This window comes from Dendropsophus ebraccatus, chromosome 15 (assembly GCF_027789765.1).
Source record: "Dendropsophus ebraccatus isolate aDenEbr1 chromosome 15, aDenEbr1.pat, whole genome shotgun sequence".
Lineage (NCBI taxonomy): Eukaryota > Metazoa > Chordata > Amphibia > Anura > Hylidae > Dendropsophus > Dendropsophus ebraccatus.
The window spans coordinates 57,165,531-57,190,796 of NC_091468.1; the positions used below are offsets into that span (position 1 = coordinate 57,165,531).

General features: G+C 46.8%; 1 protein-coding gene across 5 annotated transcripts in view; it reads right to left on the minus strand.

The window, feature by feature from the left end:
- LOC138774171 (spectrin beta chain, non-erythrocytic 5-like) overlaps nt 1-25,266 on the minus strand; it is a 52,001-nt gene that overhangs the window by 15,699 nt on the left and 11,036 nt on the right. For all 5 annotated transcript variants that reach the window (XM_069954809.1, XM_069954810.1, XM_069954806.1 and 2 more), the window contains 16 exons: nt 19,620-19,751; nt 15,254-15,373; nt 12,544-12,735; nt 12,380-12,463; nt 12,179-12,297; nt 11,631-11,745; nt 10,178-10,255; nt 9,993-10,108; nt 9,703-9,799; nt 9,524-9,624; nt 9,380-9,443; nt 8,347-8,600; nt 4,875-4,992; nt 4,604-4,777; nt 4,273-4,428; nt 3,904-4,124 (listed from right to left, as the gene is read on the minus strand). In XM_069954809.1, the coding sequence (XP_069810910.1) occupies nt 3,904-4,124; nt 4,273-4,428; nt 4,604-4,777; nt 4,875-4,992; nt 8,347-8,600; nt 9,380-9,443; nt 9,524-9,624; nt 9,703-9,799; nt 9,993-10,108; nt 10,178-10,255; nt 11,631-11,745; nt 12,179-12,297; nt 12,380-12,463; nt 12,544-12,735; nt 15,254-15,373; nt 19,620-19,751 (2,141 nt within the window). The remainder of the gene's footprint in view (nt 1-3,903; nt 4,125-4,272; nt 4,429-4,603; nt 4,778-4,874; nt 4,993-8,346; nt 8,601-9,379; nt 9,444-9,523; nt 9,625-9,702; nt 9,800-9,992; nt 10,109-10,177; nt 10,256-11,630; nt 11,746-12,178; nt 12,298-12,379; nt 12,464-12,543; nt 12,736-15,253; nt 15,374-19,619; nt 19,752-25,266) is intronic.

The following is a 25,266-nucleotide window of genomic DNA, read 5'->3' on the forward strand; positions in this document are numbered from 1 at the left end:
ATTATATTGAGGAGAGGAGGAGAATATACAGAGGAGAGGAAGAGATTTTACTGAGGAGAGGAGATTTTACAGAGAAGAAGAAGAGATTATACTGAGGAGAGGAGATTATGCAGAGAAGAGGAAGAGATTATGCTGAGGTGAGGAGATTATACAGAGAAGAGGAAGAGATTATACTGAGGAGAGGAGATTTTACAGAGAAGAGGAAGATATTATGTTGAGGAGAGGAGGAGATTATACAGAGAAGAGGAAGAGATGATACAGAGGAGAGGAGGAGATTATACAGAGGAGAGGAGGAGATTATACAGAGGTCAGAAGGAAATTATACAGAGGAGAGGAGGAGATTATACAGAGGAGAGGAGGAGATGATACAGAGGAGAGGAGGAGATTATACAGAGGAGAGGAGGAGATTATACAGAGGAGAGGAGGAGATTATACAGAGGTCAGAAGGAAATTATACAGAGGAGAGGAGGAGATTATACAGAGGAGAGGAAGGGATTATACAGAGGACAGAGGGAAATTATACCGAGGAGAGGAGGAGATTATAGAGAGTAGAGGAGGAGATTATACAGAGGAGAGGAGGAGATTATACAAAGGTCAGAAGGAAATTATACCAAGGAGAGGAGGAGATTATACAGAGGACAGAAGGAAATTATACAGAGGAGAGGAGGAGATGATACAGAGGAGAGGAGGAGATGATACAGAGGAGAGGAGGAGATTATACAGAGGTCAGAAGGAAATTATACTGAGGAGAGGAGGAGATTATACAGAGGAGAGGAAGGGATTATACAGAGGACAGAGGGAAATTATACCGAGGAGAGGAGGAGATTATAGAGAGTAGAGGAGGAGATTATACAGAGGAGAGGAGGAGATTATACAAAGGTCAGAAGGAAATTATACCGAGGAGAGGAGGAGATTATACAGAGGAGAGGAAGGGATTATACAGAGGACAGAGGGAAATTACTTCGAGGAGAGGAGGAGATTATACAGAGGACAGAAGGAAATTATACAGAGGAGAGGAGATTATACAGAGGAGAGGAGGAGATGATACAGAGGAGAGGAGGAGATTATACAGAGGACAGAAGGAAATTATACCGAGGAGAGGAGGAGATTATACAGAGGACAGAAGGAAATTATACTGAGGAGAGGAAGAGATTATACAGAGGAGAGGAGGAGATTATACAGAGGACAGAAGGAAATTATACCGAGGAGAGGAGGGGATTATACAGAGGACAGAAGGAAATTATACCGAGGAGAGGAGAAGACTATACAGAGGAGAGGAGGAGATTATACAGAGGTCAAAAGGAAATTATACCGAGGAGAGGAGGAGATTATATTGAGAAGTGAAGGACATTATACTAAAGAGAGAAGTAGAATGTAATGAAGAGAAGAGGAGATTATACAGAGGAAAGCGAGAGAGTATACAGAGCAGAGGAGGAGATTATACAGAGCAGAGGAGGAGATTATATTAAGGAGAGGAGGAGATTATACAGATAAAATTATACTGAGAAGAGAATAAGATTATACAGAGCAGAGGATGAGATTATACTGAGGTGAGGAGAAGATTATAGTGAGGATTATAGTGAGGTAATACAGAGGAGAAGGGGAGGTTATACAGAGGAGAGGAGAAGATTATACTGAGGAGAGGAAGAGATTATACTGAGGAGAGGAGGAGATTATTCAGAGAAGAGGAGGAGATCATACTGAGGAGAGGAACAGATTAAACAGAGGAGAGTTGGAGATTATACTGAGAAGAGGAGGAGATTATACAGAGGAGAGGAGTAGAATATACAGAAGAGGTTATATTGAGAAGAGAAAGAGATTAACAAAGCAGAGAATGAGTTTATAATGACAACAGGAAGAGTTTATACTGAGGACATAAAGATTATAGAAAGGAGAGGATGAGTATATACTAAGGAGAGGAAGAGATTATGTTGAAGAGAGGAAAAGATTATAATAAAGGAGAGGGGATATTATACAGAGGAGATATTATTACAGAAAGGAGGGGATTATAGATATATTGTACTGAGCAGAGAAAGATATTATACAGTGCAGAGAAGGACATTATACCAAGGAGATTATGCTGAGGACAGGTGGAGATTATAATCCAAGGAGAGAAAGAAATTATACAGTGGATAGGAGGAGATTATATTGAGAAGAGGGGGAGATTATACAGAAGAGAGGGGGAAATATATACAGTGCTCAATACTGATGAGAGGAAGAGATTATACAGAGGAGAGGAAGAGATTATACAGAGGAGAGGAGGAGATTATACAGAGATTACATGCACAGACAGGGAGCGGGAAGCAGAGGGATCCTTAGATCGTTTGGGTGTTCCATTGAAGACAGCTATCGTCTGCTACTACAGCTCCTATTACAGGGGGTGACGTGTAGCAGACAGTCGCAGCACACATTGTGATCTTAAAACACGTTGAAAGACCATGCTTAACAGACATTGTGCATGTTGGCTGATCGTGGTCTTTTAACATGTTTTATTACACTAAACTATTTTCAGCCTGAACGATCGGTAATCGGCCAAGTAAGGACGATAATCATTCAGTGTAATGGTGCGTTTACACAGGCAGATTTATCTGACACATTTTTTAAACCAAAGCCAGGAACAGACCATGAACCAGGAACGGGTCATAAAGGAAAGACTGAGATTTCTCCACTTTTCAAATCCATTCCTGGCTTTGGCTTCCAAAATCTGTCAGATAAATCTGCCTGTGTAAACGCACCATAATAGGGCCTTAAGACATTATATTGTCGAGAGGAGGGGATTATACAGAGAAGAGGAAAAGATTATATTGAGGAGAGGAGGAGAATATACAGAGGAGAGGAAGAGATTATACTGAGGAGAGGAGATTTTACAGAGAAGAAGAAGAGATTATACTGAGGAGAGGAGATTATGCAGAGAAGAGGAAGAGATTATGCCGAGGAGAGGAGATTATACAGAGAAGAGGAAGAGATTATACTGAGGAGAGGAGGAGATTATACAGAGAAGAGGAAGAGATTATATTGAGGAGAGGAGGAGAATATACAGAGGAGAGGAAGAGGTTATACTGAGGAGAGGAGATTTTACAGAGAAGAAGAAAAGATTATACTGAGGAGAGGAGATTATGCAGAGAAGAGGAAGAGATTATGCTGAGGAGAGGAGATTATTCAGAGAAGAGGAAGAGATTATACTGAGGAGAGGATATTATACAGAGAAGAGGAAGAGATTATACTGAGGAGAGGAGATTATACAGAGAAGAGGAAGATATTATGCTGAGGAGAGGAGGAGATTATACAGAGAAGAGGAAGAGATTATACTGAGGAGAGGAGATTATACAGAGAAGAGGAAGATATTATGCTGAGGAGAGGAGGAGATTATACAGAGAAGAGGAAGAAATTATACTGAGGAGAGGAGATTATACAGAGAAGAGGAAGATATTATGCTGAGGAGAGGAGGAGATTATACAGAGAAGATGAAGAGATTATACTGAGGAGAGGAGGAGATTATACAGAGAAGAGAAAGATATTATACTAAGGAGAGAAGATTATACAGAGAAGAGAAATATATTATACTAAGGAGAGAAAATTATACAGAGAAGAGGAAGATATTATGCTGAGGAAAGGAGGAGATTATACAGACTGGTAAGTAAGACATTATCTTGAGGAGAGGAGGAAGAGAATATACTTCTGGTGCGTTTACACAGACAGATTTATCTGACAGATCTTTGAAGCCAAAACCAGGAACAGACTATAAACAGGGATCAGGTCATATAAGAAAGACTGTGATCTATCCTCTTTTTTAAATCCATTCCTGGCTTTGGCTTCCAAAATCTGTCAGATAAATCTTTCTGTGTAAACACACCCTAAGGAGAGGAGATTATACAGAGAAGAGGAAGAGATTACGACACTGACATCATCCCCAGGTATTGCAGAAAGAACTCCCGGAGTCGCTCAGTTTTCTGTAACCGGGCCTTGTTCTCCTGTACGGCGGCCTGTAAATCGTTCCATGTCCTTACTGCGTCCTCGATGCTCCTATTTGCTGACAGGTTCCAAGCCAGACTTAAATCCTGCAGCTGTTCCCTCCTCTCCTGCAGCCTCCTCACCTCCGCACCAATTGTTTTGGATACATCTGCCTATAGGAGAGATATAAGTGGTCAGACTGTGCCCACCAACCCTGGATACACCTGCTGTCCCTAGCCATGGCACTCCCACTTAGGTACAGCAGGCCCATGTCTGGCCACTAATCAAGGAAGGTGGTCGTGCTAGACACCATGTACTCACCTCCACCTGCTGCTGCTGACTGATTGCTCCCTGCAGATCCCTCAGCTCTGCCTCTCTTTTCACTGACACAAACTCCTTCTCCGCTGCCTCCAGCTGGGACCGGACATCCTGTAGTTTGGCATGGGCGGCCGCCATGATCTGGGACAAAGCCGAGATCTGAGAAGAAAGAGGGGTTAGAGGGACCTGTTACCTCACCATGAATGCTGTTGCCCCTCATTCTCCCAGTGACTGGGTGCCCCCCCTTCCGGAGCCGATGCCACCTAACCCCCGAAGCCAAAGTCCCTAGACTCCATTGCCGGTGGCCCCTGACCCTGGTTCTGGTGCCCCTTACTTTACTCTCTAGCTCTGCGGCCTCTCTGCTGTCAGCTAGCGCACGCTCTCGTTCTTTGACTGCGTCGTTCAGTATTTCCACGGCTTCCTGCAGCTCCTCAAGGGGGGTGAATGTTTGAGACCTGACTGTGGCCGGAGCATCGGATTTACCACGAATGGCACCACGTGGGGTCATCTGAATCCAAGCAAACAGAAGAACAGTGCATCAAGATATGTGTATGATGGGTACAGACATGTAAATCACATATACTCAACTACACCTCCCCCCTCACCGTTTCCTTCTGCTTCCGCTCTTCCTCCATTTGTACAACCTTCATGAATTCAGACAGCACCAGCGTGTCCCTCAAATCAGAGACTCTGCGCTGGAGAGTGTCCTGAAGAGTCCGAAACCTGAGCCAAGACACAAATGGAGGACAGATGGCTGCCTTGCCTTCACCACATGCAATGTAATATTTTTGTACTGTATATCGGTATTATTTGAGCACTGTATAGCAGTGTTATCTGGATACTGTATAGCAGTATTACTTGGGTACTTTATAATGGTATTATATATGTACTGTATAGCTATATTATTTGGGTACTTTATAATGGTATTATATATGTAATGTATAGCTGTATTATTTGAGCACATTACAGCAGTAATATTTTGGTACTGCATAGTGGTATTATTTCAGCACTGTATAGTGGAATCATGTGGATACTGTATGGCAGTACTATTCGAATACTATATCGAATCACTTTTTAGGCACTCTTATCTTGATACTATAGAGGTATTATTTTTATATTACACAGAGGTATAATTTGAGCACTGTGGAGTGGAAATATTTGGATACTGAGTGCAGCTTTGGAGGTGATTGGGGGATAAGACATGATGGTAGAGCAGAATAGTGAGTGCAGCTCTGGAGGTGAATGGAGGATAAGGCATGATGTAAGAGTAGAATAAAATAGTTGATCTGGTCCTTTGAACCTGCTATTATATGTGTTCTCGATCACAGCCTTCCTTAGAAGGGTTGGTTGGGGCCATTGGCAGGGATTGAGATGAGCCTGGATTAGTGATTAATGATGTCACCGTTTTTGAGAGGAGAAGCCGATATGGTGATGTCAGAGGTGGAACGCTACTCTGAGGCCTCTCGGTCTAAGAGTAACCTAGAAAAGTGTGAAAGTCTCTGGCTGGGAGGGAGGCATGTCCCGGACACCCTTCCAAGGCCCCAGGACGCTGTAAAAATCCTAGGCATTACATTTGGCCAGGGTAATTACCCCACTAAAAACTGGAATGTTAGGCTCCAGGATGCCGCTCAGAAGGTGGACCAGTGGAAACATTGGTCTTTGAGCCTTAGGAAAGGGTACATCTGATCAAATCATACCTGCTCCCTTTGTCCATCCACCTGGGCACTGTATGTATCTTACCAGAGGTTTCCTATACTAGGATCTACAGCCTGTTCTTCCTGCTGTTATGGGGGAATAGGCTGAACCTGGTCAAAAGAGAGGTTACGTGCTGCACAAGGGTTTGTCTGTGGTGTTACTAGTATAGACCTTCTTGAAAGCTATATTTGCAAATCTCTGGAAAAAAAGGTTCCTCTGTGGGTACTCTCCTGCAGGGAATGGTTTTGACCTCCCTTCCAGGAATGGAAGACAGGAGGGCGAGTAAAGAACATTTGCACACCCCATGGATATCTTCCGGCTCATGCTATCCCGACTCTGAAGGTGAAATGTTGATGGGGTCTGGGAATGTGGGAGATTAGGTCAAGGAGATTCCTTGACCAAAGGGTTCTATTGACCCATTTCCAGAAGCCCCTGGTGCTCAGGGCCTGCTCTAGTCAGGATCAGGGTTGGGTGAAGTCTTTTAAACTTGAAATAAATCCCCCAGAAGTTTTTGGGACTTGGCCTGGCGTTGCTTCCAGGGGAAGCTATATGTAAGGGACAACCTGAAGTGCAGGAACTCCAATGATCGGGATGCCCCGAAAGAAGTGTGGGAATCCACTGGAAAGCATGGACCATTTCCTGCTTGATTGTCCCTTCAATTCTGGTGACCTCGGGAAGACTGGGTATGGCAGGCCGGGTACTAGTAGGACCTCTCTCCTGTGGAGAGGGTTTTCTTTTGCAGTGCCCTATTGTGTACCACAATTTTGGTTAAGGATAGTGTAATGTCAGTTTTCCTGTCAGGGAATGTGTAAGAGAACAGTCAAGGAAAGTAGAAAGAGAAAGCATGTAAACTTGGTTATGGAACCTGGACAGCCATCCTCCAATCCTGATGGAGGGCTATCGCAATTCACCATGGCTTTTTGGTTTGTTTTCTCAAGATATGGTGTGAAGGGCTTACAGGTCACCAAACTTGGGCCTTGTTATTTGGCTTTCATATTATTATGTTGTTTGAGCTATGTTATTATGTAAGATTGGGCTATAAGGATGCTGATTTTATAAGTCTGAGGCCAAGTAAGGTTAATGGACATTTTATAATTCGAGGACAGGAGGGGGTATGTTGGGGTATTAGATAGGTTGGGCGGGTGTGTGTGTGTGTGTGGGGAGTGATAAGCACTGTGTGTGCTTTTCCCTGTCGTGAATCAATGAAGCCGACACTGACTGCTGAGAATGCAAAAGAAGGGCCCTTGGAGCCTCATCGAAGAGTCTCGAAACACAGGACTAGCCAGATATCCCTCCGGGAAGGACCCAGCCAAGGAGCGGCTCCTGTAAGGAAACCACCATATTAAGTGGGCCTATAAGTCAATGTAATGACAAGGGAAAAACCAAGGCCAGGTATCCATCCACATACAGCTGTTTCAGGGTGTTGCCCCTCATCAGTGTGGATCTGGCTAGTCTTGTGTTTTGAGACTCTTGGATGAGGCTCCACGGGCTCTTCTTTTGCATATTCATGTTTCCCAGGGGGCAATGCACCTAGGATTTCACTGCATTGAGTGCCTTCACAAGCAGCCGGCAGTGTTATCGTTTGGCTGGCTCTACTAGGCATTGCTCCTGCCTAGCCAGAATCCTGCTCCACACTGATGAGGGGCAACACCCCGAAACAGCTGTATGTGGATGGACGCCTGGCCTTGGTTTTCCCTTGTCATTACATTGACTTATAGGGCCACTTAATATGGTGGTTTTGGTGGTTTCCCTACAGGAGCCACCCCTTGGCTGGGTCCTTCCCTGAGGGATATCTGGCTAGTCCTGTGTTTTCAGACTCTTCAATGAGGCTCCACGGGCTCTTTTTTTGCATATTCATGTTTCCCAGGGGGAAATGCACCTAGGATTTCACTGCATTGAGCGCTTTTACTACCAGCCGGCAGTGTTATCGTTTGGCTGGTCTCCCTGAGATCAGCAATCAGTTTCTCTTACTGAATTCTGAGAGTGATGGGGTGGATTGAGGTTACTCGGGTGTTAGTATAATATTGCTGGGAGGCCTGAGTGCCATTGGTTTAGTTTCGATTCTTGTTTATTATATACAATATTGATGTTATGTTTATGCAGTATAGCAGCTATGTGTTAGTTATGGCTGTGCCTTGTTAATGCTTATGTTTATTGTACTTTTTTAAGTTTTCTATTTTTCTAAAAAAGTTGGAGGATAAGACATGATGTAACAGCAGACTAGTCTGTGCAGCTCTAGAGGTGACTGGAGGATAGGACATGATGTAACAGCAGAACATTGAGTGCAGCTCTGGATGTGACTGGAGGATAACACATGACGTAACAGCAGAACAGTGAGTGCAGCTCTGGAGGTGTCTCCACTGTGGCGCAGAAGTTCCTCACCTCTCCTCCACCTCCTGGATCTTCTCCTCCATCTCCTCAGTCAGACACTTAGGTTTCCGACACCTTTTGGAGTTCCTCCGCAGTCCCTGCAGCGCTGACCCTCGCGCTTTGACCTGCCGCTCCAGCAGTGTTATGTGTTTCAGGTCTTTGCGGATGAGCTCAGGGCTTCTCATGGCAGTCGGTTCTGATACCAGCTGCTCCACCCCTTGCAGCCACTGACAGCTAGAGCTGAGCTCGCGGAGGAGTTGTCTGACCTGAGATGGATAGGAATATAATGCATCAAACATATCTATAGGCTCTGGGGGATGATACTAATATCTGTAGGCTCTGAGGAAGAGGGGTACTGATATTTATAGGCTCTAAGGGAAACAGATAACTATAGGCTCTGGAGGAGGATATTGATATCTAAAGGTTTGGGGGGGGATACTGAAATCTATAGGCTATGGAGGGAGGTGACTGATGTCTATAGATTCTGGAGGAAGGTGACTGATACCTATAGGCTCTGGGGGAAGGATACTGATATCTTACAGGCTCTTGGAGGGGAATGTGACTCATATTGATAGGCTCGGGGGGGGGGGGTGTGTGTGGCTGATTTCTATACACTCTAGGGGGGAGGTGACTGATATCTATAGGCTCAGGAGGAGGGAAGTGACTGATATCTATAGGCTCAGGAGGAGGGAAGTGACTGATATCTATAGGCTCAGGAGGAGGAAAGTGACTGATATCTATAGGTTCGGGAGGAGGGAAGTGACTGATATCTATAGGCTCAGGAGGAGGGAAGTGACTGATATCTATAGGCTCGGGAGGAGGGAAGTGACTGATATCTATAGGCTCAGGAGGAGGGAAGTGACTGATATCTATAGGCTTGAGAGGGGGAGGTGACTGATATCTATAGGCTCGGGAGGAGGGAAGTGACTGATATCTATAGGCTTGGGAGGGTGAGGTGACTGATATCTATAGGCTCGGGAGGAGGGAAGTGACTGATATCTATAGGCTTGGGAGGTGGGAAGTGACTGATATCTATCGCTCTCACCTCAGGGGTCACAGATGTTCCTTTCTGAGTGTTATGATTGGTTCCTGGTTGGGAGGTTACTGACCTGATATAAAGGGGAGAGCAGTAAAGGTTATAATACCTGAATTCTGTATACAGCTTGAAGCTTATGTCTTATATACGTACCCCGTGCACCTCTTGGCCTCAGTGGGGCGCTGGCCGATGACCTGACTCCTGACTTGTTGCATATTCAGTACGGGGACCGTCCTCCCTTTCGTCTTCTCTATCTATAAAGATAAAACCCAAGTCTCCAGTTATAGGAGAAAAGGTTAGAGAAGAAGGAGGACGTCCCCACCGACACTGACCTGACACCCTGCAGGAACGTCACCTCCCAGGAGGCCTTGCTCTTGGTTTCCCACGCTGCTCTGCTCCGGGTCGCCTGCTTCTCTGGTCTTCTCGGTCCTTGGAGACAACATATCAGAATCTGATCATAATCACTGTGGGAAATGTCCCGGAGTCAGCATGACCCCAGGACCTCAGCACATCTGGCACTGCTACACCATTCATACAATACACCCACCCCGACTTGGGCCTGCCCTCACCATTAAGGGTTTGTTACAATGTATCAGTGCATGATAAGAAGCTGATGTGGTACCTGAGTGTATGTTGGAGCCGGGCCCAGCACTCCTTCACCTGCTGATGCTTCTGCAGAGCTCTGGAAGATAGCAGAGGATGGAGCTTGGACACTTGGGAGACGGTGACATCCAACATCTGCAGGAGAGAAAGTCATGTAATTCCTAAGCTACCCAAAGGGGGCGCCACAGCGCAGTGACCAAATACCATGATCTGGCTGGCGATGTCCCTCAGGTTCTGATCTCCATGGTCATCATCTTTGCTCAGCACCCCCGCACTGTGGCTCTAGAGGGGAAGAGAGACTGAGCTGTATTGTGCTGCAGCACTGTGCTATATAGTGTACTCCTCACACACAGCGCACGCCATACCCTCCTTACACACAATGAATGCTGCACCCTCCTCACACAGTGCACACCGAACTCGTCTCACATACACAGCGCATGCTGCACCCTCCTTACACACAGTGCACGCTGCACCCTCTTTACACACAGCTCACGCTGCACCCTCCTCACACACAGTGCACGCCGCACCCTCCTCACACACAGTGCACGCCATACACACTTTTCACACAGTGCACGCCATACACACTTTTCACACAGAGCATGCCATACCCTCCTTACACACAGCGCATGCTGCACCCTCCTTACACACAGTGCACGCTGCACCCTCTTTACACACAGCTCACGCTGCACCCTTCTTACACACTGTGCAAGCCACACCCTCCTCACACACAGTGCACGCCATACACACTTTTCACACAGTGCACCCCATACCCACTTTTCACACAGAACATGCCATACCCTCCTTACACACAGCGCATGTTGCACCCCCCTCACACCGCATACACACAGCTCCTCACACACAGCTCCTCACACACAGTGCACACGGTATGCACACGGCACACATAGCACACCACATGCACTTCACCCTCACACACCGCACCTTCCTCACACACAGCGAATGCCGCATGCTCCTCACGGACGTAGCACGCTGCACGCTCATCACACACAGTGCATGCCACACCCTCGTCACGCACATATCAGGCCGCACCCTCCTCACACACTAAACACACCCCACCCTCCTCACGCACAGTGCACGCCGCACCCTCCTTACATGCAGTGCACGCCACACCCTCCTTACACATACCACACCTTCCTTACACTTAGCACACCACACACTCTCCTCACACACAGCGCACGCCTCACCCTTTTCACACACAGCACACGCCTCACCCTACTCACACACAGCACACGCCTCACCCTACTCACACACAGCACACGCCTCACCCTACTCACACACAGCACACGCCTCACCCTTCTCACACACAGTGCACCCTTCTTACAGTGCACACCACACGCTGCTCACACACAGCGCACGCCTCGCCCTCTTCACACACAGCACACGCATCACCCTACTCACACACAGCGCATCCTTCTTACAGTGCACACCACACCCTTCTAACACAAAGCGCACACCTCACCATTTCCACACAGCACAAGTCGCACCCTCCTTACACACAGCACATGCCGCACCCTCCTCATACACATTGCACGCTGTTCCCTCCTTACACATACAGTACCACACCTTCTTTACACTTAGCACACCACACACTCTCCCCACACACACAGACTCCCCCAAACAGACTGCACCCGCCCCTCACCTTCTCCTCCAGGGCTCGCAGGATGGTGTCTGCTTCATGCCACAATGACGCCGCCTCCAGCGCCATCTGCAGGCTCTGGTGATGTTCATGCAGTAAGTTCTGGAGCCGCAGCCACCTGTGAGGAGAGATGGGAAACAAGTCAAGGGAAGATGCGAGGTTCTCAGCTGGGCTCTGGGGTGATGATAGAGCAACATGTTCTCACCCCCCCCCCCCCCATTACATCAAATGTTATAGTGGTCACAGGAGCTGAAATCAGTGTGGCTACACGCAGGACGTGACGCCTAATATCGCCCTAACACATACACAGCAGATGTCATAACCAATATGATAACCATTACGACTCCTGGTCTTGAGTGGTGAATCAATCCATTTTTGCACCAACACCTAGGGGTATATCCAGGTGATAACCAATCCCCGACACTGAGGGGCCAAGGTTGTCACCCTGCGCTACTAATTCCATTGGGTGGTAGGCACTCTAATAGCCGTCATGGTGGTCATATTGGTTATCGCCCAGTGACTCATGGAGGAGATTCTGGGGTTTAATTTACATGCGGTTGAGGTGCTTGCGGCGGGTGGACGCGGCTCGGCTCTCCGGACGGCCATGTTTCTCCAGCTTCTGGGCGAGGCTGTTGATGTCCTCCTGCAGGCACCCATAATGGACCTGCTCCTGGGGGAGAAGCAGAAATACTAGTGAGTGGCACCACCCGGGGTCTGTGGATAGAGCGTTCCCATGCCACCATCGCCCTCACCTGCCTCAGGTCCAAGATCTTGCGGGTGATCTGCACTTTGTCCAGGTTCTGGTCCAGGAGGAGGGGGAGGGGGGGAATCTCCTCCTGCAGAGACAGTGAGAGTATACATATATATACCCTGTATACACACAGACATGTACGCTGATCAGCGCTACCGATCTCACCTTCTCCCTCATCCACATCTCCAACTCATCCGCCTTCTTATTAAACTCCAGCAGAGTTGTGGCCCCACTGGATGTACAGTTCTGATTGGAGGCCATTTTCTTCAGCATCTGCCATTGGTCCCTCAGAGTCTGGAATTGGGAGCAGACGGAGGTTGCGCCTGACGGCTGAGCCCGGGACACCTGATCAACCATCTGCAGAGAGGATATTGAGAGTGATGGGTCAGGATGGGTCATCGGAAGGTGCAGGGATAGTAGGAATCAGGCTGTGTTCACACTGACATATAAGGAGACAGATACCATGACCTTTGCACTGGTAATGGGTAATGGACCAAACTGAACACGATTATCAAGCACAAAAAAGTTCTCTGAATCCATAGGAAAGAGAATAAAACAGACGCATTGCGGATTCGGATGTATCAGAACCGTCATAGTGGTGGGTCTAAAAACAACATCAGAAATAGTTTGTTATCACAGTGTCACATAGTATTGCTGTATAGAGACCACCTGTCTCATCCAGTATCCACATCACATGGTATTGTTGTATAGAGACCACCTGTCTGATCCAGTATCCACATCACATGGTATTGCTGTATAGAGACCACCTGTCTTATCCAGTATCCACATCACATGGTATTGCTGTATAGAGACCACCTGTCTCATCCAGTATCCACATCACATGGTATTGCTGTATAGAGACCACCTGTCTGATCCAGTATCCACATCACATGGTATTGCTGTATAGAGACCACCTGTCTCATCCAGTATCCACATAACATGGTATTGCTGTATAGAGACCACCTGTCTCATCCAGTATCAACATCACATGGTATTGTTGTATAGAGACCACCTGTCTCATCCAGTATCCACATCACATGGTATTGCTGTATAGAGACCACCTCTCTGATCCAGTATCCACATCACATGGTATTGCTGTATAGAGACCGCCTGTCTCATCCAGTATCCACATCACATGGTATTGCTGTATAGAGACCACCTCTCTGATCCAGTATCCACATCACATGGTATTGCTGTATAGAGACCGCCTGTCTCATCCAGTATCCACATCACATGGTATTGCTGTATAGAGACCACCTGTTCGTCCTGTATCCACATAACATGGTATTGCTGTATAGAGACCACCTGTCTCATCCAGTATCCACATCACATGGTATTGCTGTATAGAGACCACCTCTCTGATCCAGTATCCACATCACATGGTATTGCTGTATAGAGACCGCCTGTCTCATCCAGTATCCACATCACATGGTATTGCTGTATAGAGACCACCTCTCTGATCCAGTATCCACATCACATGGTATTGCTGTATAGAGACCGCCTGTCTCATCCAGTATCCACATCACATGGTATTGCTGTATAGAGACCACCTGTTCGTCCTGTATCCACATCACATGGTATTGCTGTATAGAGACCACCTGTTTCATCCAGTATCGACATCACATGGTATTGCTGTATAGAGACCACCTGTCTCATCCAGTATCCACATCACATGGTATTGCTGTATGGAGACCACCTGTCTCATCCAGTATCCACATCACAAGGTTTTGCTGTATAGAGACCACCTGTCTCATCCAGTATCCACATCACATGGTATTGTTGTATAGAGACCACCTGTGGATGTGATGGGGATATATGATAGAACAGGTGATCCCTATACAGCAATACCATGCAATGTGGTTATGCGATGGGACACCAATACCATGTGACACTCTGTGATACTTACAAGGACGTCATGTTCCTGTTATATTATGACAAGTATCTGATGATGTCACTTTTACTGCTGCTTTTTGTCACGGCCGCGGCGATGTCCCGTGTTCCGGGCCGCCGCAACCTCCTCCTGCCCCATGCAGCCGCCGGGGTCCTTGTGCAGGGACCCGGCGCTGCTGCTAGTTCGGCCCTGGGGGCGCCTCACCCTCCTCCGCTCCTGTCTCTCACTGTGCCGGCCGGCGCGTCCCCGCCTCCTAGGGCGCGCGCGCGCCGGCTGTCTCAGGTTTAAAGGGCCAGTTCCGCCCCTAATTGGTTGCTGCACATCACACTCTCCTATTAGTTCCAGCCCTGCCCCCTCCCAGGTGTTGGAGCCTCTACATGCTTCCCATAGCGTTTGGCCCAGCTCCCTGTTGTTCCTGACCTTAGTCCTTGTCCCTTGTTCCTGTCTTCAGTCCTTGTCCCTAGTCCTTGCCCGCTGCCTTCCCATTGTTCCTGAGTCCTGTCCGCCACCTGCGATCACGTCTACAGTCCTCTGCCTGCACTCCTGCCTACTGCTCCTGCCACGCCTCCCTGCCGTCACTAGCAACCAAGCCAGGGGTAGCGACCTGGGGGTCGCCTGCCGCAGTAAGTCCATCCCGCCTTGCGGTGGGCTCTGGTGAAAACCAGCGGCCCCTTAGACTCCGCTCCCTGGTGAGGTTAGTGCCATCGCTAGTGACGGTCCAGTGGATCCACTACTCCAGGCGTTACACTTTTAGACCTTCCACTAAGAACCTTCTAAGACATCTAAATCCATAAGTCGTGCGGCCATGTTTTTGTAGCACTGGAAAACCCCTTTAAAATATAAAAGCAGGGTCTGGGTACAGGGGGGCTGTTATAACTTATGGGGGTACATATAATGTACAGAGATGCAGTGATAATGTACAGGGGCACATATAATGTACAGGACTTCAGTTATAATGTACAATGGTGGCTCTGATATAGACACCTGACTCAGGCGTAGGACTGTGCCCTCGTAGGTCTGGATCTTTTTCTGGAGGAGGGCTGAGGAGCCGGTGTCACCCCCATCAGTCAGGTCCTGCAGTTTACATTGCACCCAGCGCTCCACCTGCAAAAGATCAGATTATTTCTATGTACAAATTTATTTTTCCATGAGAACTGAGTGATGGCCTGAATGTACAACACCCAGAGACTGTATCCAACCGGGAACACCCAGAGACTGTATCCAACCGGGAACACCCAGAGACTGTATCCAACCGGGAACACCCAGAGACTGTATCCAACCGGGAACACCCAGAGACTGTATCCAACCGGGAACACCCAGAGACTGTATCCAACCCAAAACAACCAGAGACTGTATCTAACCCAGAACAACCAGAGACTGTATCCAACCCAAAACAACCAGAGACTGTATCTAACCCAGAACAACCAGAGACTGTATCCAACCCAAAACAACCAGAGACTGTATCTAACCCAGAACAACCAGAGACTGTATCCAACCCAAAACAACCAGAGACTGTATCTAACCCAGAACAACCAGAGACTGTATCCAACCGGGAACACCCAGAGACTGTATCTAACCCAGAACACTCAGAGACTGTATCTAACCCAGAACAACTAGAGGCTGTATCCAACCCAGAACACCCAGAGACTGTATCTAACCCAGAACAACCAGAGACTGTATCCAACCCAAAACAACCAGAGACTGTATCTAACTCAGAACAACCAGAGACTGTATCTAACTCAGAACAACCAGAGACTGTATCCAACCGGGAACACCCAGAGACTGTATCTAACCCAGAACACTCAGAGACTGTATCTAACCCAGAACAACTACAGGCTGTATCCAACCCAGAACACCCAGAGACTGTATCTAACCCAGAACAACCAGAGACTGTATCTAACCCAGAACAACCAGAGACTGTATCTAACCCAGAACACCCAGAGACTGTATCTAACCCAGAACACCCAGAGACTGTATCTAACCCATAACACCCAGACTGTATGTAACCCAGAACAACCAGAGACTGTATCCAACCCAGAACACCCAGAGACTGTATCTAACCCAGAACACCCAGAGACTGTATCCAACCCAGAACAACCAGAGACTGTATCTAAGCCAGAACACCCAGAGACTGTATCCAAGCCAGAACAACCAGAGACTGTATCTAACCCAGCACACCCAGAGACTGTATCTAACCCAGAACAACCAGAGACTGTATCTAACCCAGAACACCCAGAGACTGTATCCAACCCAGAACACCCAGAGACTGTATCTAACCCAGAACAACCAGAGACTGTATCTAACCCAGAACAACCAGAGACTGTATCTAACCCAGAACACCCAGAGACTGTATCTAACCCAGAACACCCAGAGACTGTATCCAACCCAGAACAAACAGAGACTGTATCTAACCCAGAACACCCAGAGACTGTGTCTAACCCAGAACACCCAGAGACTGTATCTAACCCAGAACACCCAGAGACTGTATCCAACCCAGAACAACCAGACTGTATCTAACCCAGAACAACCAGAGACTGTATCTAACCCAGCACACCCAGAGACTGTATCTAACCCAGCACACCCAGAGACTGTATCTAACCCAGAACACCCAGAGACTGTATCTAACCCAGAACACCCAGAGACTGTATCTAACCCAGAACACCCAGAGACTGTATCTAACCCAGAACACCCAGAGACTGTAGCCAACAAAGAAACCAGCGATGACCTGACTGACACACAGCACCCGGTCCTCACTTCTTACTGACACATAGCACCCGATCCTCCCTCCTTACTGACACATAGCACTCCATCATTCCCTTTTACTGACACATAGCACCTCATCCTCCCTCCTTACTGACACATAGCACTCCATCATTCCCTCTTACTGACACATAGCACCCCATCATTCCCTCTTACTGACACATAGCACCCCATCATTCCCTCTTACTGACACATAGCACCCCATCCTCCCTTCTTAATAACACATAGCACCCCATCCTCCCTTCTTACTGACACATAGCACCCCATCATTCCCTCTTACTGACACATAGCACCCCATCCTTGCTCCTTACTGACACATAGCACCCCATCATTCCCTCTTACTAACACATAGCACCCCATCATTCCCTCTTACTAACACATAGCACCCCATCCTCCCTTCTTACTGACACATAGCACCCCATCCTCCCTTCTTACTGACACATAGCACACAATCATTCTCTTACTGACACATAACACCCCATCCTCCCTTCTTACTGACACATGGCACCCAATCCTGGCTGGGTTGTGGTATCTGTGTGCAGGGCTATGCCTCTCTTTCTCTCTCTCTCTCTCTCTCTCTCTCTCTGGGAGCACACAGGGGTCTCCAGGCTGAGGGCCCTGGGAAGCTCCATAGAAACCACACAAACAGCAGGTAAAGGTGGAGCTGTCCCCTGCCCCAAAGGCTGACACTCTACTATTATATTCTAATGAGGGCTCGGAGATCCCGGGAATTAACCCCTGCCTTCCCAGAGACACTGACCCCTTCCAGACCTCACAGAAGGACCTGTGAGAACGGACAATAATTTCAGAAAAGGCACTGGGGGGAGAGACTGCTGCCACAGGTATAACCCAATGTGAGATTTCCAGGAGCCCTAAGAATGACGGAGCCCAGGACTGTTCTGCACCTCCTGTCAATCATCCCGGGAAACAACTGATAACCTTGAGCATTAGCTTGTAGTCACCTCTCCCCAGGCTGACATGGCTGATAACAGAGATAGTCGAGCGAGCACAGATCTAGCAGATTTGCGCTTGCTTATTCGGCAAATCGGGCCATGCTTTACAGCCACCCACGCATTATTAGTAGCCTACACACTGGAGACCTAATGCAAAGCCCAGCTGTGAGTGGCTGGGAAGAGGGTGGAGAAAGCGTGACTCTTTGCCACTGTGGCTCCACCCCAATGCCTAGTGATCGGGCCCCGGTACGAAGGATTAAACATTTTTATTTTAAAATTGCCACCCAGCCGGAGTCTGCCGGGCACAGTGTGGGATATCTGTGCCCGGCAGCTGTAAGGCTCTAGGGCTGGTTCAGTTTTTCTCAGGGAGGTGATTAGTTCTCTTTAAAAAAGGGCTACATGAACATTGCTAACTATATACAGTGGTACCTTGGTTTAAGAGTAACTTGGTTTAAGAGCATTGCTTTGGTTTAAGAGCCCCCGGAACTGGGGGGGGGGGGGGGGGGGTAGTGGGGGAGGGGCATGGCCTGCATAGCGGGGTCTACAGCCCTGTACTCTGACCCAGGAAGTCTCCCTCACCTTCCAAATCATAGCAGATCCACTTTAGGCTGGGGCCTGCATCAGGGGACAGGACTGTGGAGGTAATCTCTTCATAGCAACCTCTCTCTCTCTCCCCGGACAGAGAGTGCATGTATGTGCCCACATCTGCCCTGCTCATTCCTTCATGCTCCCTGCAGTCTCTGTCAGCCCTTGTGTTTTCCCTCCTCTCCATTCCTGTTATAATGTGCCTGCACTTACACTCAGCTATACACACTGCTGCTATATTGTGCCTGCACTTACACTCAGCTATACACACTGCTGCTATAATCTGCCTGCATTTACACTCAGCCATTTACTTTAGAATTTGCTTTGATATAGTGATTTGGATAGAGTGGATTTGGATTACAAGCACGGTCCCAGAACGAATTATGCTCGTAATCCAAGGCACCACTATATATATATATATATATACTGTATATATATATATATATATATATATATATATATATATATATATATGTGCCCCATCCTGACATCCTGTACTCTTACGTTCACACTGAGTAAAATAGGCGGAATTCCGCCTGCCTCAGTGTGTCATAGCATCTCTATGGGAGAGCGCGCGCTCCTCTGCTGAGGGTGGGTTCACACTACGGAATCCACGCAGATAAATTCACCGGGCTGATTTCGCCAAAAGAAGTGACATGACAATTCTTTCGGCAAAATGTGGAATCCACCCGCCCATAGAATGGTGTCTATGGCGCGGGCGGAGATGTGTGCAGCCATGAGCGGGTACGAGGGACGGAATCCACTGTAATTTATCCGCAAGGATTCTGTAGTGTGAACCCACCCTTAGAGTGGAGAGCAGCGGCAAGTGAGGAGCGTGTGCTCGCCCATAGAGATGCTATGACACACTGAGGCAGGCGGAATTCGGATACCGCCTATTTTACATACCCTTACAGACCCTCAAAACAGCACAGAAAAGCAGAGGGTCAGACATAAGGGGGTCTGGAGAACGTGCCCTATATCCCTTATGTACACAAGAGCTCACAATCTACAGCTCTGCTTTCTTACTGGGCCCCCAGGTGTCCCCAATATACCTGCTTGATCTCCCGACATAGCTGTGCGATGTCGGGGGGCGCCCTGGAGTCTCGTCCTGCTCTGAGATGGCTTCCAGTGGAGGGTGCAATCCTTATATCGTCACTGACAGAATCACTGGGGGGTCCGGGACTCTGCAAAAGAAAGAAATCAATCCTCCAATCACCTCCAGATCTGCACTCACTATTCTGCTGTTACATCATGTCTTATCCTTAAATCACCTCCAGATCTGCACTCACTATTCTGCTGTTACATCATGTATTATCCTCCAATCACCTCCAGATCTGCACTCACTATTCTGCTGTTACATCATGTATTATCCTCCAATCACCTCCAGAGCTGCACTCACTATTCTGCTGTTACATCATGTCTTATCCTTAAATCACCTCCAGATCTGCACTCACTATTCTGCTGTTACATCATGTATTATCCTCCAAACACTTCCAGAGCTGCACTCACTATTCTGCTGTTACATCATGTCTTATCCTCAAATCACTTCCAGAGCTGCACTCACTATTCAGCTGTTACATCATGTCTTATCCTCAAATCACCCCCAGAGCTGCACTGACTATTCTGCTGTTACATCATATCTTATCCTCCAGTCACCGACAAAGCTGCACTCACTATTCTGCTCTGGCTCTAGTTCCCTCCAAGCAGAAAAGGCTGTATAGTGGGCAGCATCCTGTAGTAGTGAGGAGTCAGGGGTTAATATGGGGGTGCACACTTCCTGGGTGAGGTCAGGCCGCACCCAGTGTGGACACAAGAGGAGTTCTGTGCAGTATGAGGCAGGGCCGGGGTCACAGGACGGCCGCCCCCAGGAGAAAGAAAGGACGAGATTCACTGAGAAGATTCCATTATCTCTGCAGGCGGAACTCCCCAAGTACTGACCTCAATATAACACAGGGAAATTGTCTACAGCGAAACCTATATTAGAGCTGAGTACATCTGTGTTATATATAGGAGTACAGGCCTTTCATATACAGAGGTAGAGCCGCACATCTGTGTGTTATATACAGGAGTACAGCTGCTGATCTGTGTTATATACATGAGTACAGCTGCTGATCTGTGTTATATACAGGAGTACAGCTCCTGATCTGTGTTATATACAGGAGTACAGCTGCTGATCTGTGTGTTATATACAGGAGTACAGCTGCTGATCTGTGTTATATACAGGAGTACAGCTGCTGATCTGTGTGTTATATACAGGAGTACAGCTGCTGATCTGTGTGTTGTATACAGGAGTACAGCTGCTGATCTGTGTGTTATATACAGGAGTACAGCTGCTGATCTGTGTGTTATATACAGGAGTACAGCTGATGATCTGTGTGTTATATACAGGAGTACAGCTGCTGGTCTGTATGTTATATACAGGAGTACAGCTGCTGATCTGTGTGTTATATACAGGAGTACAGCTGATGATCTGTGTGTTATATACAGGAGTACAGCTGCTCTGTGTTATATACAGGAGTACAGCTGCTGATCTGTGTGTTATATACAGGAGTACAGCTGCTGATCTGTATGTTATATACAGGAGTACAGCTGTTGATCTGTGTGTTATATACAGGAGTACAGCTGCTGATCTTTGTGTTATATACAGGAGTACAGCTGCTGATCTGTGTGTTATATACAGGAGTACAGCTGCTGATCTGTGTTATATACAGAAGTACAGCTGCTGATCTGTGTGTTATATACAGGAGTACAGCTGCTGATCTGTGTTATATACAGCAGTACAGCTGCTGATCTGTGTGTTATATACAGGAGTAGAGCTGCTGATCTGTGTGTTATATACAGGAGTACAGCTGCTGATCTCTGTGTGTTATATACAGGAGTACAGCTGCTGATCTGTGTGTTATATACAGGAGTACAGCTGCTGATCTGTGTGTTATATACAGGAGTACAGATGCTGATCTGTGTGTTATATACAGGAGTACAGCTGCTGATCTGTATGTTATATACAGGAGTACAGCTGCTGATCTGTGTGTTATATACAGGAGTACAGATGCTGATCTGTGTGTTATATACAGGAGTACAGCTGCTGATCTGTATGTTATATACAGGAGTACAGCTGCTGATCTGTATGTTATATACAGGAGTACAGCTGCTGATCTGTATGTTATATACAGGAGTACAGCTGCTGATCTGTGTGTTATATACAGGAGTACAGCTGCTGATCTGTGTGTTATATACAGGAGTACAGCTGCTGATCTGTATGTTATATACAGGAGTACAGCTGCTGATCTGTATGTTATATACAGGAGTACAGCTGCTGATCTGTGTGTTATATACAGGAGTACAGCTGCTGATCTGTGTGTTATATACAGGAGTACAGCTGCTGATCTGTGTGTTATATACAGGAGTACAGCTGCTGATCTGTGTGTTATATACAGGAGTACAGCTGCTGATCTGTGTGTTATATACAGGAGTACAGCTGCTGATCTGTGTGTTATATACAGGAGTACAGATGCTGATCTGTGTGTTATATACAGGAGTACAGCTGCTGATCTGTATGTTATATACAGGAGTACAGCTGCTGATCTGTGTGTTATATACAGGAGTACAGCTGCTGATCTGTATGTTATATACAGGAGTACAGCTGCTGATCTGTGTGTTATATACAGGAGTACAGCTGCTGATCTGTGTTATATACAGGAGTACAGCCGCTGATCTGTGTGTTATATACAGGAGTACAGCTGCTGATCTGTATGTTATATACAGGAGTACAGCTGCTGATCTGTGTGTTATATACAGGAGTACAGCTGCTGATCTGTGTGTTATATACAGGAGTACAGCTGCTGATCTGTATGTTATATACAGGAGTACAGCTGCTGATCTGTATGTTATATACAGGAGTACAGCTGCTGATCTGTGTGTTATATACAGGAGTACAGCTGCTGATCTGTGTGTTATATACAGGAGTACAGCTGCTGATCTGTGTGTTATATACAGGAGTACAGCTGCTGATCTGTATGTTATATACAGGAGTACAGCTGCTGATCTGTGTGTTATATACAGGAGTACAGCTGCTGATCTGTATGTTATATACAGGAGTACAGCTGCTGATCTGTGTTATATACAGGAGTACAGCTGCTGATCTGTGTGTTATATACAGGAGTACAGCTGCTGATCTGTGTGTTATATACAGGAGTACAGCTGCTGATCTGTGTGTTATATACAGAAGTACAGCTGCTGATCTGTGTGTTATATACAGGAGTACAGCTGCTGATCTGTGTGTTATATACAGGAGTACAGCTGCTGATCTGTGTGTTATATACAGGAGTACAGCTGCTGATCTGTGTGTTATATACAGGAGTACAGCTGCTGATCTGTATGTTATATACAGGAGTACAGCTGCTGATCTGTGTGTTATATACAGGAGTACAGCTGCTGATCTGTGTTATTTACAGGAGTACAGCTGCTGATCTGTGTGTTATATACAGGAGTACAGCTGCTGATCTGTGTGTTATATACAGGAGTACAGCTGCTGATCTGTGTTATATACATGAGTACAGCTGCTGATCTGTGTGTTATATACAGGAGTACAGCTGCTGATCTGTGTGTTATATACAGGAGTACAGCTGCTGATCTGTGTGTTATATACAGGAGTACAGCCGCTGATCTGTGTGTTATATACAGGAGTACAGCCGCTGATCTGTGTGTTATATACAGGAGTACAGCTGCTGATCTGTGTGTTGTATACAGGAGTACAGCTGCTGATCTGTGTGTTATATACAGGTGTACAGCTGCTGATCTGTGTGTTATATACAGGAGTACAGCTGCTGATCTGTGTGGTATATACAGCTGCTGATCTGTGTGTTATATACAGGTGTACAGCTGCTGATCTCTGTGTGTTATATACAGGGGTAAAGCTGCTGATCTGTGTGGTATATACAGCTGCTGATCTGTGTGTTATATACAGGTGTACAGCTGCTGATCTCTGTGTGTTATATACAGGGGTAAAGCTGCTGATCTCTGTGCGTTATATACAGGGGTGCAGCTGCTGATCTGTGTGTTATATACAGGAGTACAGCTGCTGATCTCTGTATTATATACAGGGGTACAGCTGCTGATCTCTGTGTGTTATATACAGGAGTACAGCTGCTGATCTGTGTGTTATATACAGGAGTACAGCTGCTGATCTCTGTATTATATACAGGGGTACAGCTGCTGATCTCTGTGCGTTATATATAGGGGTACAGCTGCTGATCTCTGTGCGTTATATACAGGGGTACAGCTGCTGATCTCTGTGCGTTATATACAGGGGTGCAGCTGCTGATCTGTGTGTTATATACAGGAGTAAAGCTGCTGATCTTTGTGTTATATACAGGAGTACAGCTGTTGATCTGTGTGTTATATACAGGAGTACAGCTGCTGATCTGTGTGTTATATACAGGAATACAGCTGCTGATCTGTATGTTATATACAGGAGTACAGCTGCTGATCTGTGTTATATACAGGGTTAAAGTCACTGATTTGTATCATTATAGCCACTGATCTGTGTGTTATAAACAGGAGTACAACTGCTGATCTCTGTGTGTTTTATGCAGCAGTACAGCTGCTGATCTGTGTGTTATATACAGGAATTCTGCTGCTGATCTGTGTGTTATATACAGGACTACAGCTGCTGATCTCTGTGCGTTATATACAGCAGTACAGCTGCTGATCTGTGTGTTATATACAGGAGTACAGCTGCTGATCTGTGTGTTATATACAGGAGTACAACTGCTGATCTGTGTGTTATATACAGCAGTACAGCTGCTGATCTTTGTGTTATATACAGGAGTACAACTACTGATCTGTGTGTTATATACAGGTTTAAAGACGCTGATCTGTGTGTTATATACAGCAGTACAGTCGCTGATCTGTGTGTTATATACAGCTGCTGATCTGTGTCTTATACTGGCTATTTACAGGGTATAAGTTATGACAGTGGAGATCACAGTGAAAGTCAAAGAGAATATTTATTGTTATAGTGCACAGGTTGACAGGTGACATCATGTCCGGCGGTAACAGTCAGTAAGCAGGACGTTGCTGTAATCATTTTAGTTGTTTTTCACCTTTGTGCTTTCTCCATTATTTCCTTAATTTTCACTTTACAAACTTCAAACTTTATTAACAAAATATAAATATAAAATATAATAAATAATTTCTGAGTAACACATGGACCCCAGAGCTTACAATCTAATTATTACAACATACCCCCCCCCCAGTATGAGGTCACCAGCCCCTGTTCAGGTATCTGTACCGATACTAGAACAATGGTGAGGCTGGTCCAGAAGCGGCGCCCCCCGGGGACCATCCTGAGCCGTCCAGGCTTCTCCAGCGTCTCCTCCTTTCCTTCCCTTACTAATGGGGAGAGGAGGGGGGTCCATCACATTGTGTAAGTTTTCCCCATGACCTCATCCATTCTGCGGCTGCATGCTAACCATTAACCCTTCCCTGTCCAACACCCTGACATTACAGATCGCCAGCAGAAATAGCTACAGTAGACATTACTGATGTAACAGTTGGACTTCCGTAGATCACTGCAGCACAATGTGTAAGTTACTGATCTCCAAGTGTCTGTTGTGTGGACCCTGGAACAGGGAACTCCTGCTTGTACCCAAAATTCCTGCAGAGAAACGTCCAAGAATTACAGCCGGGGACGGCGCT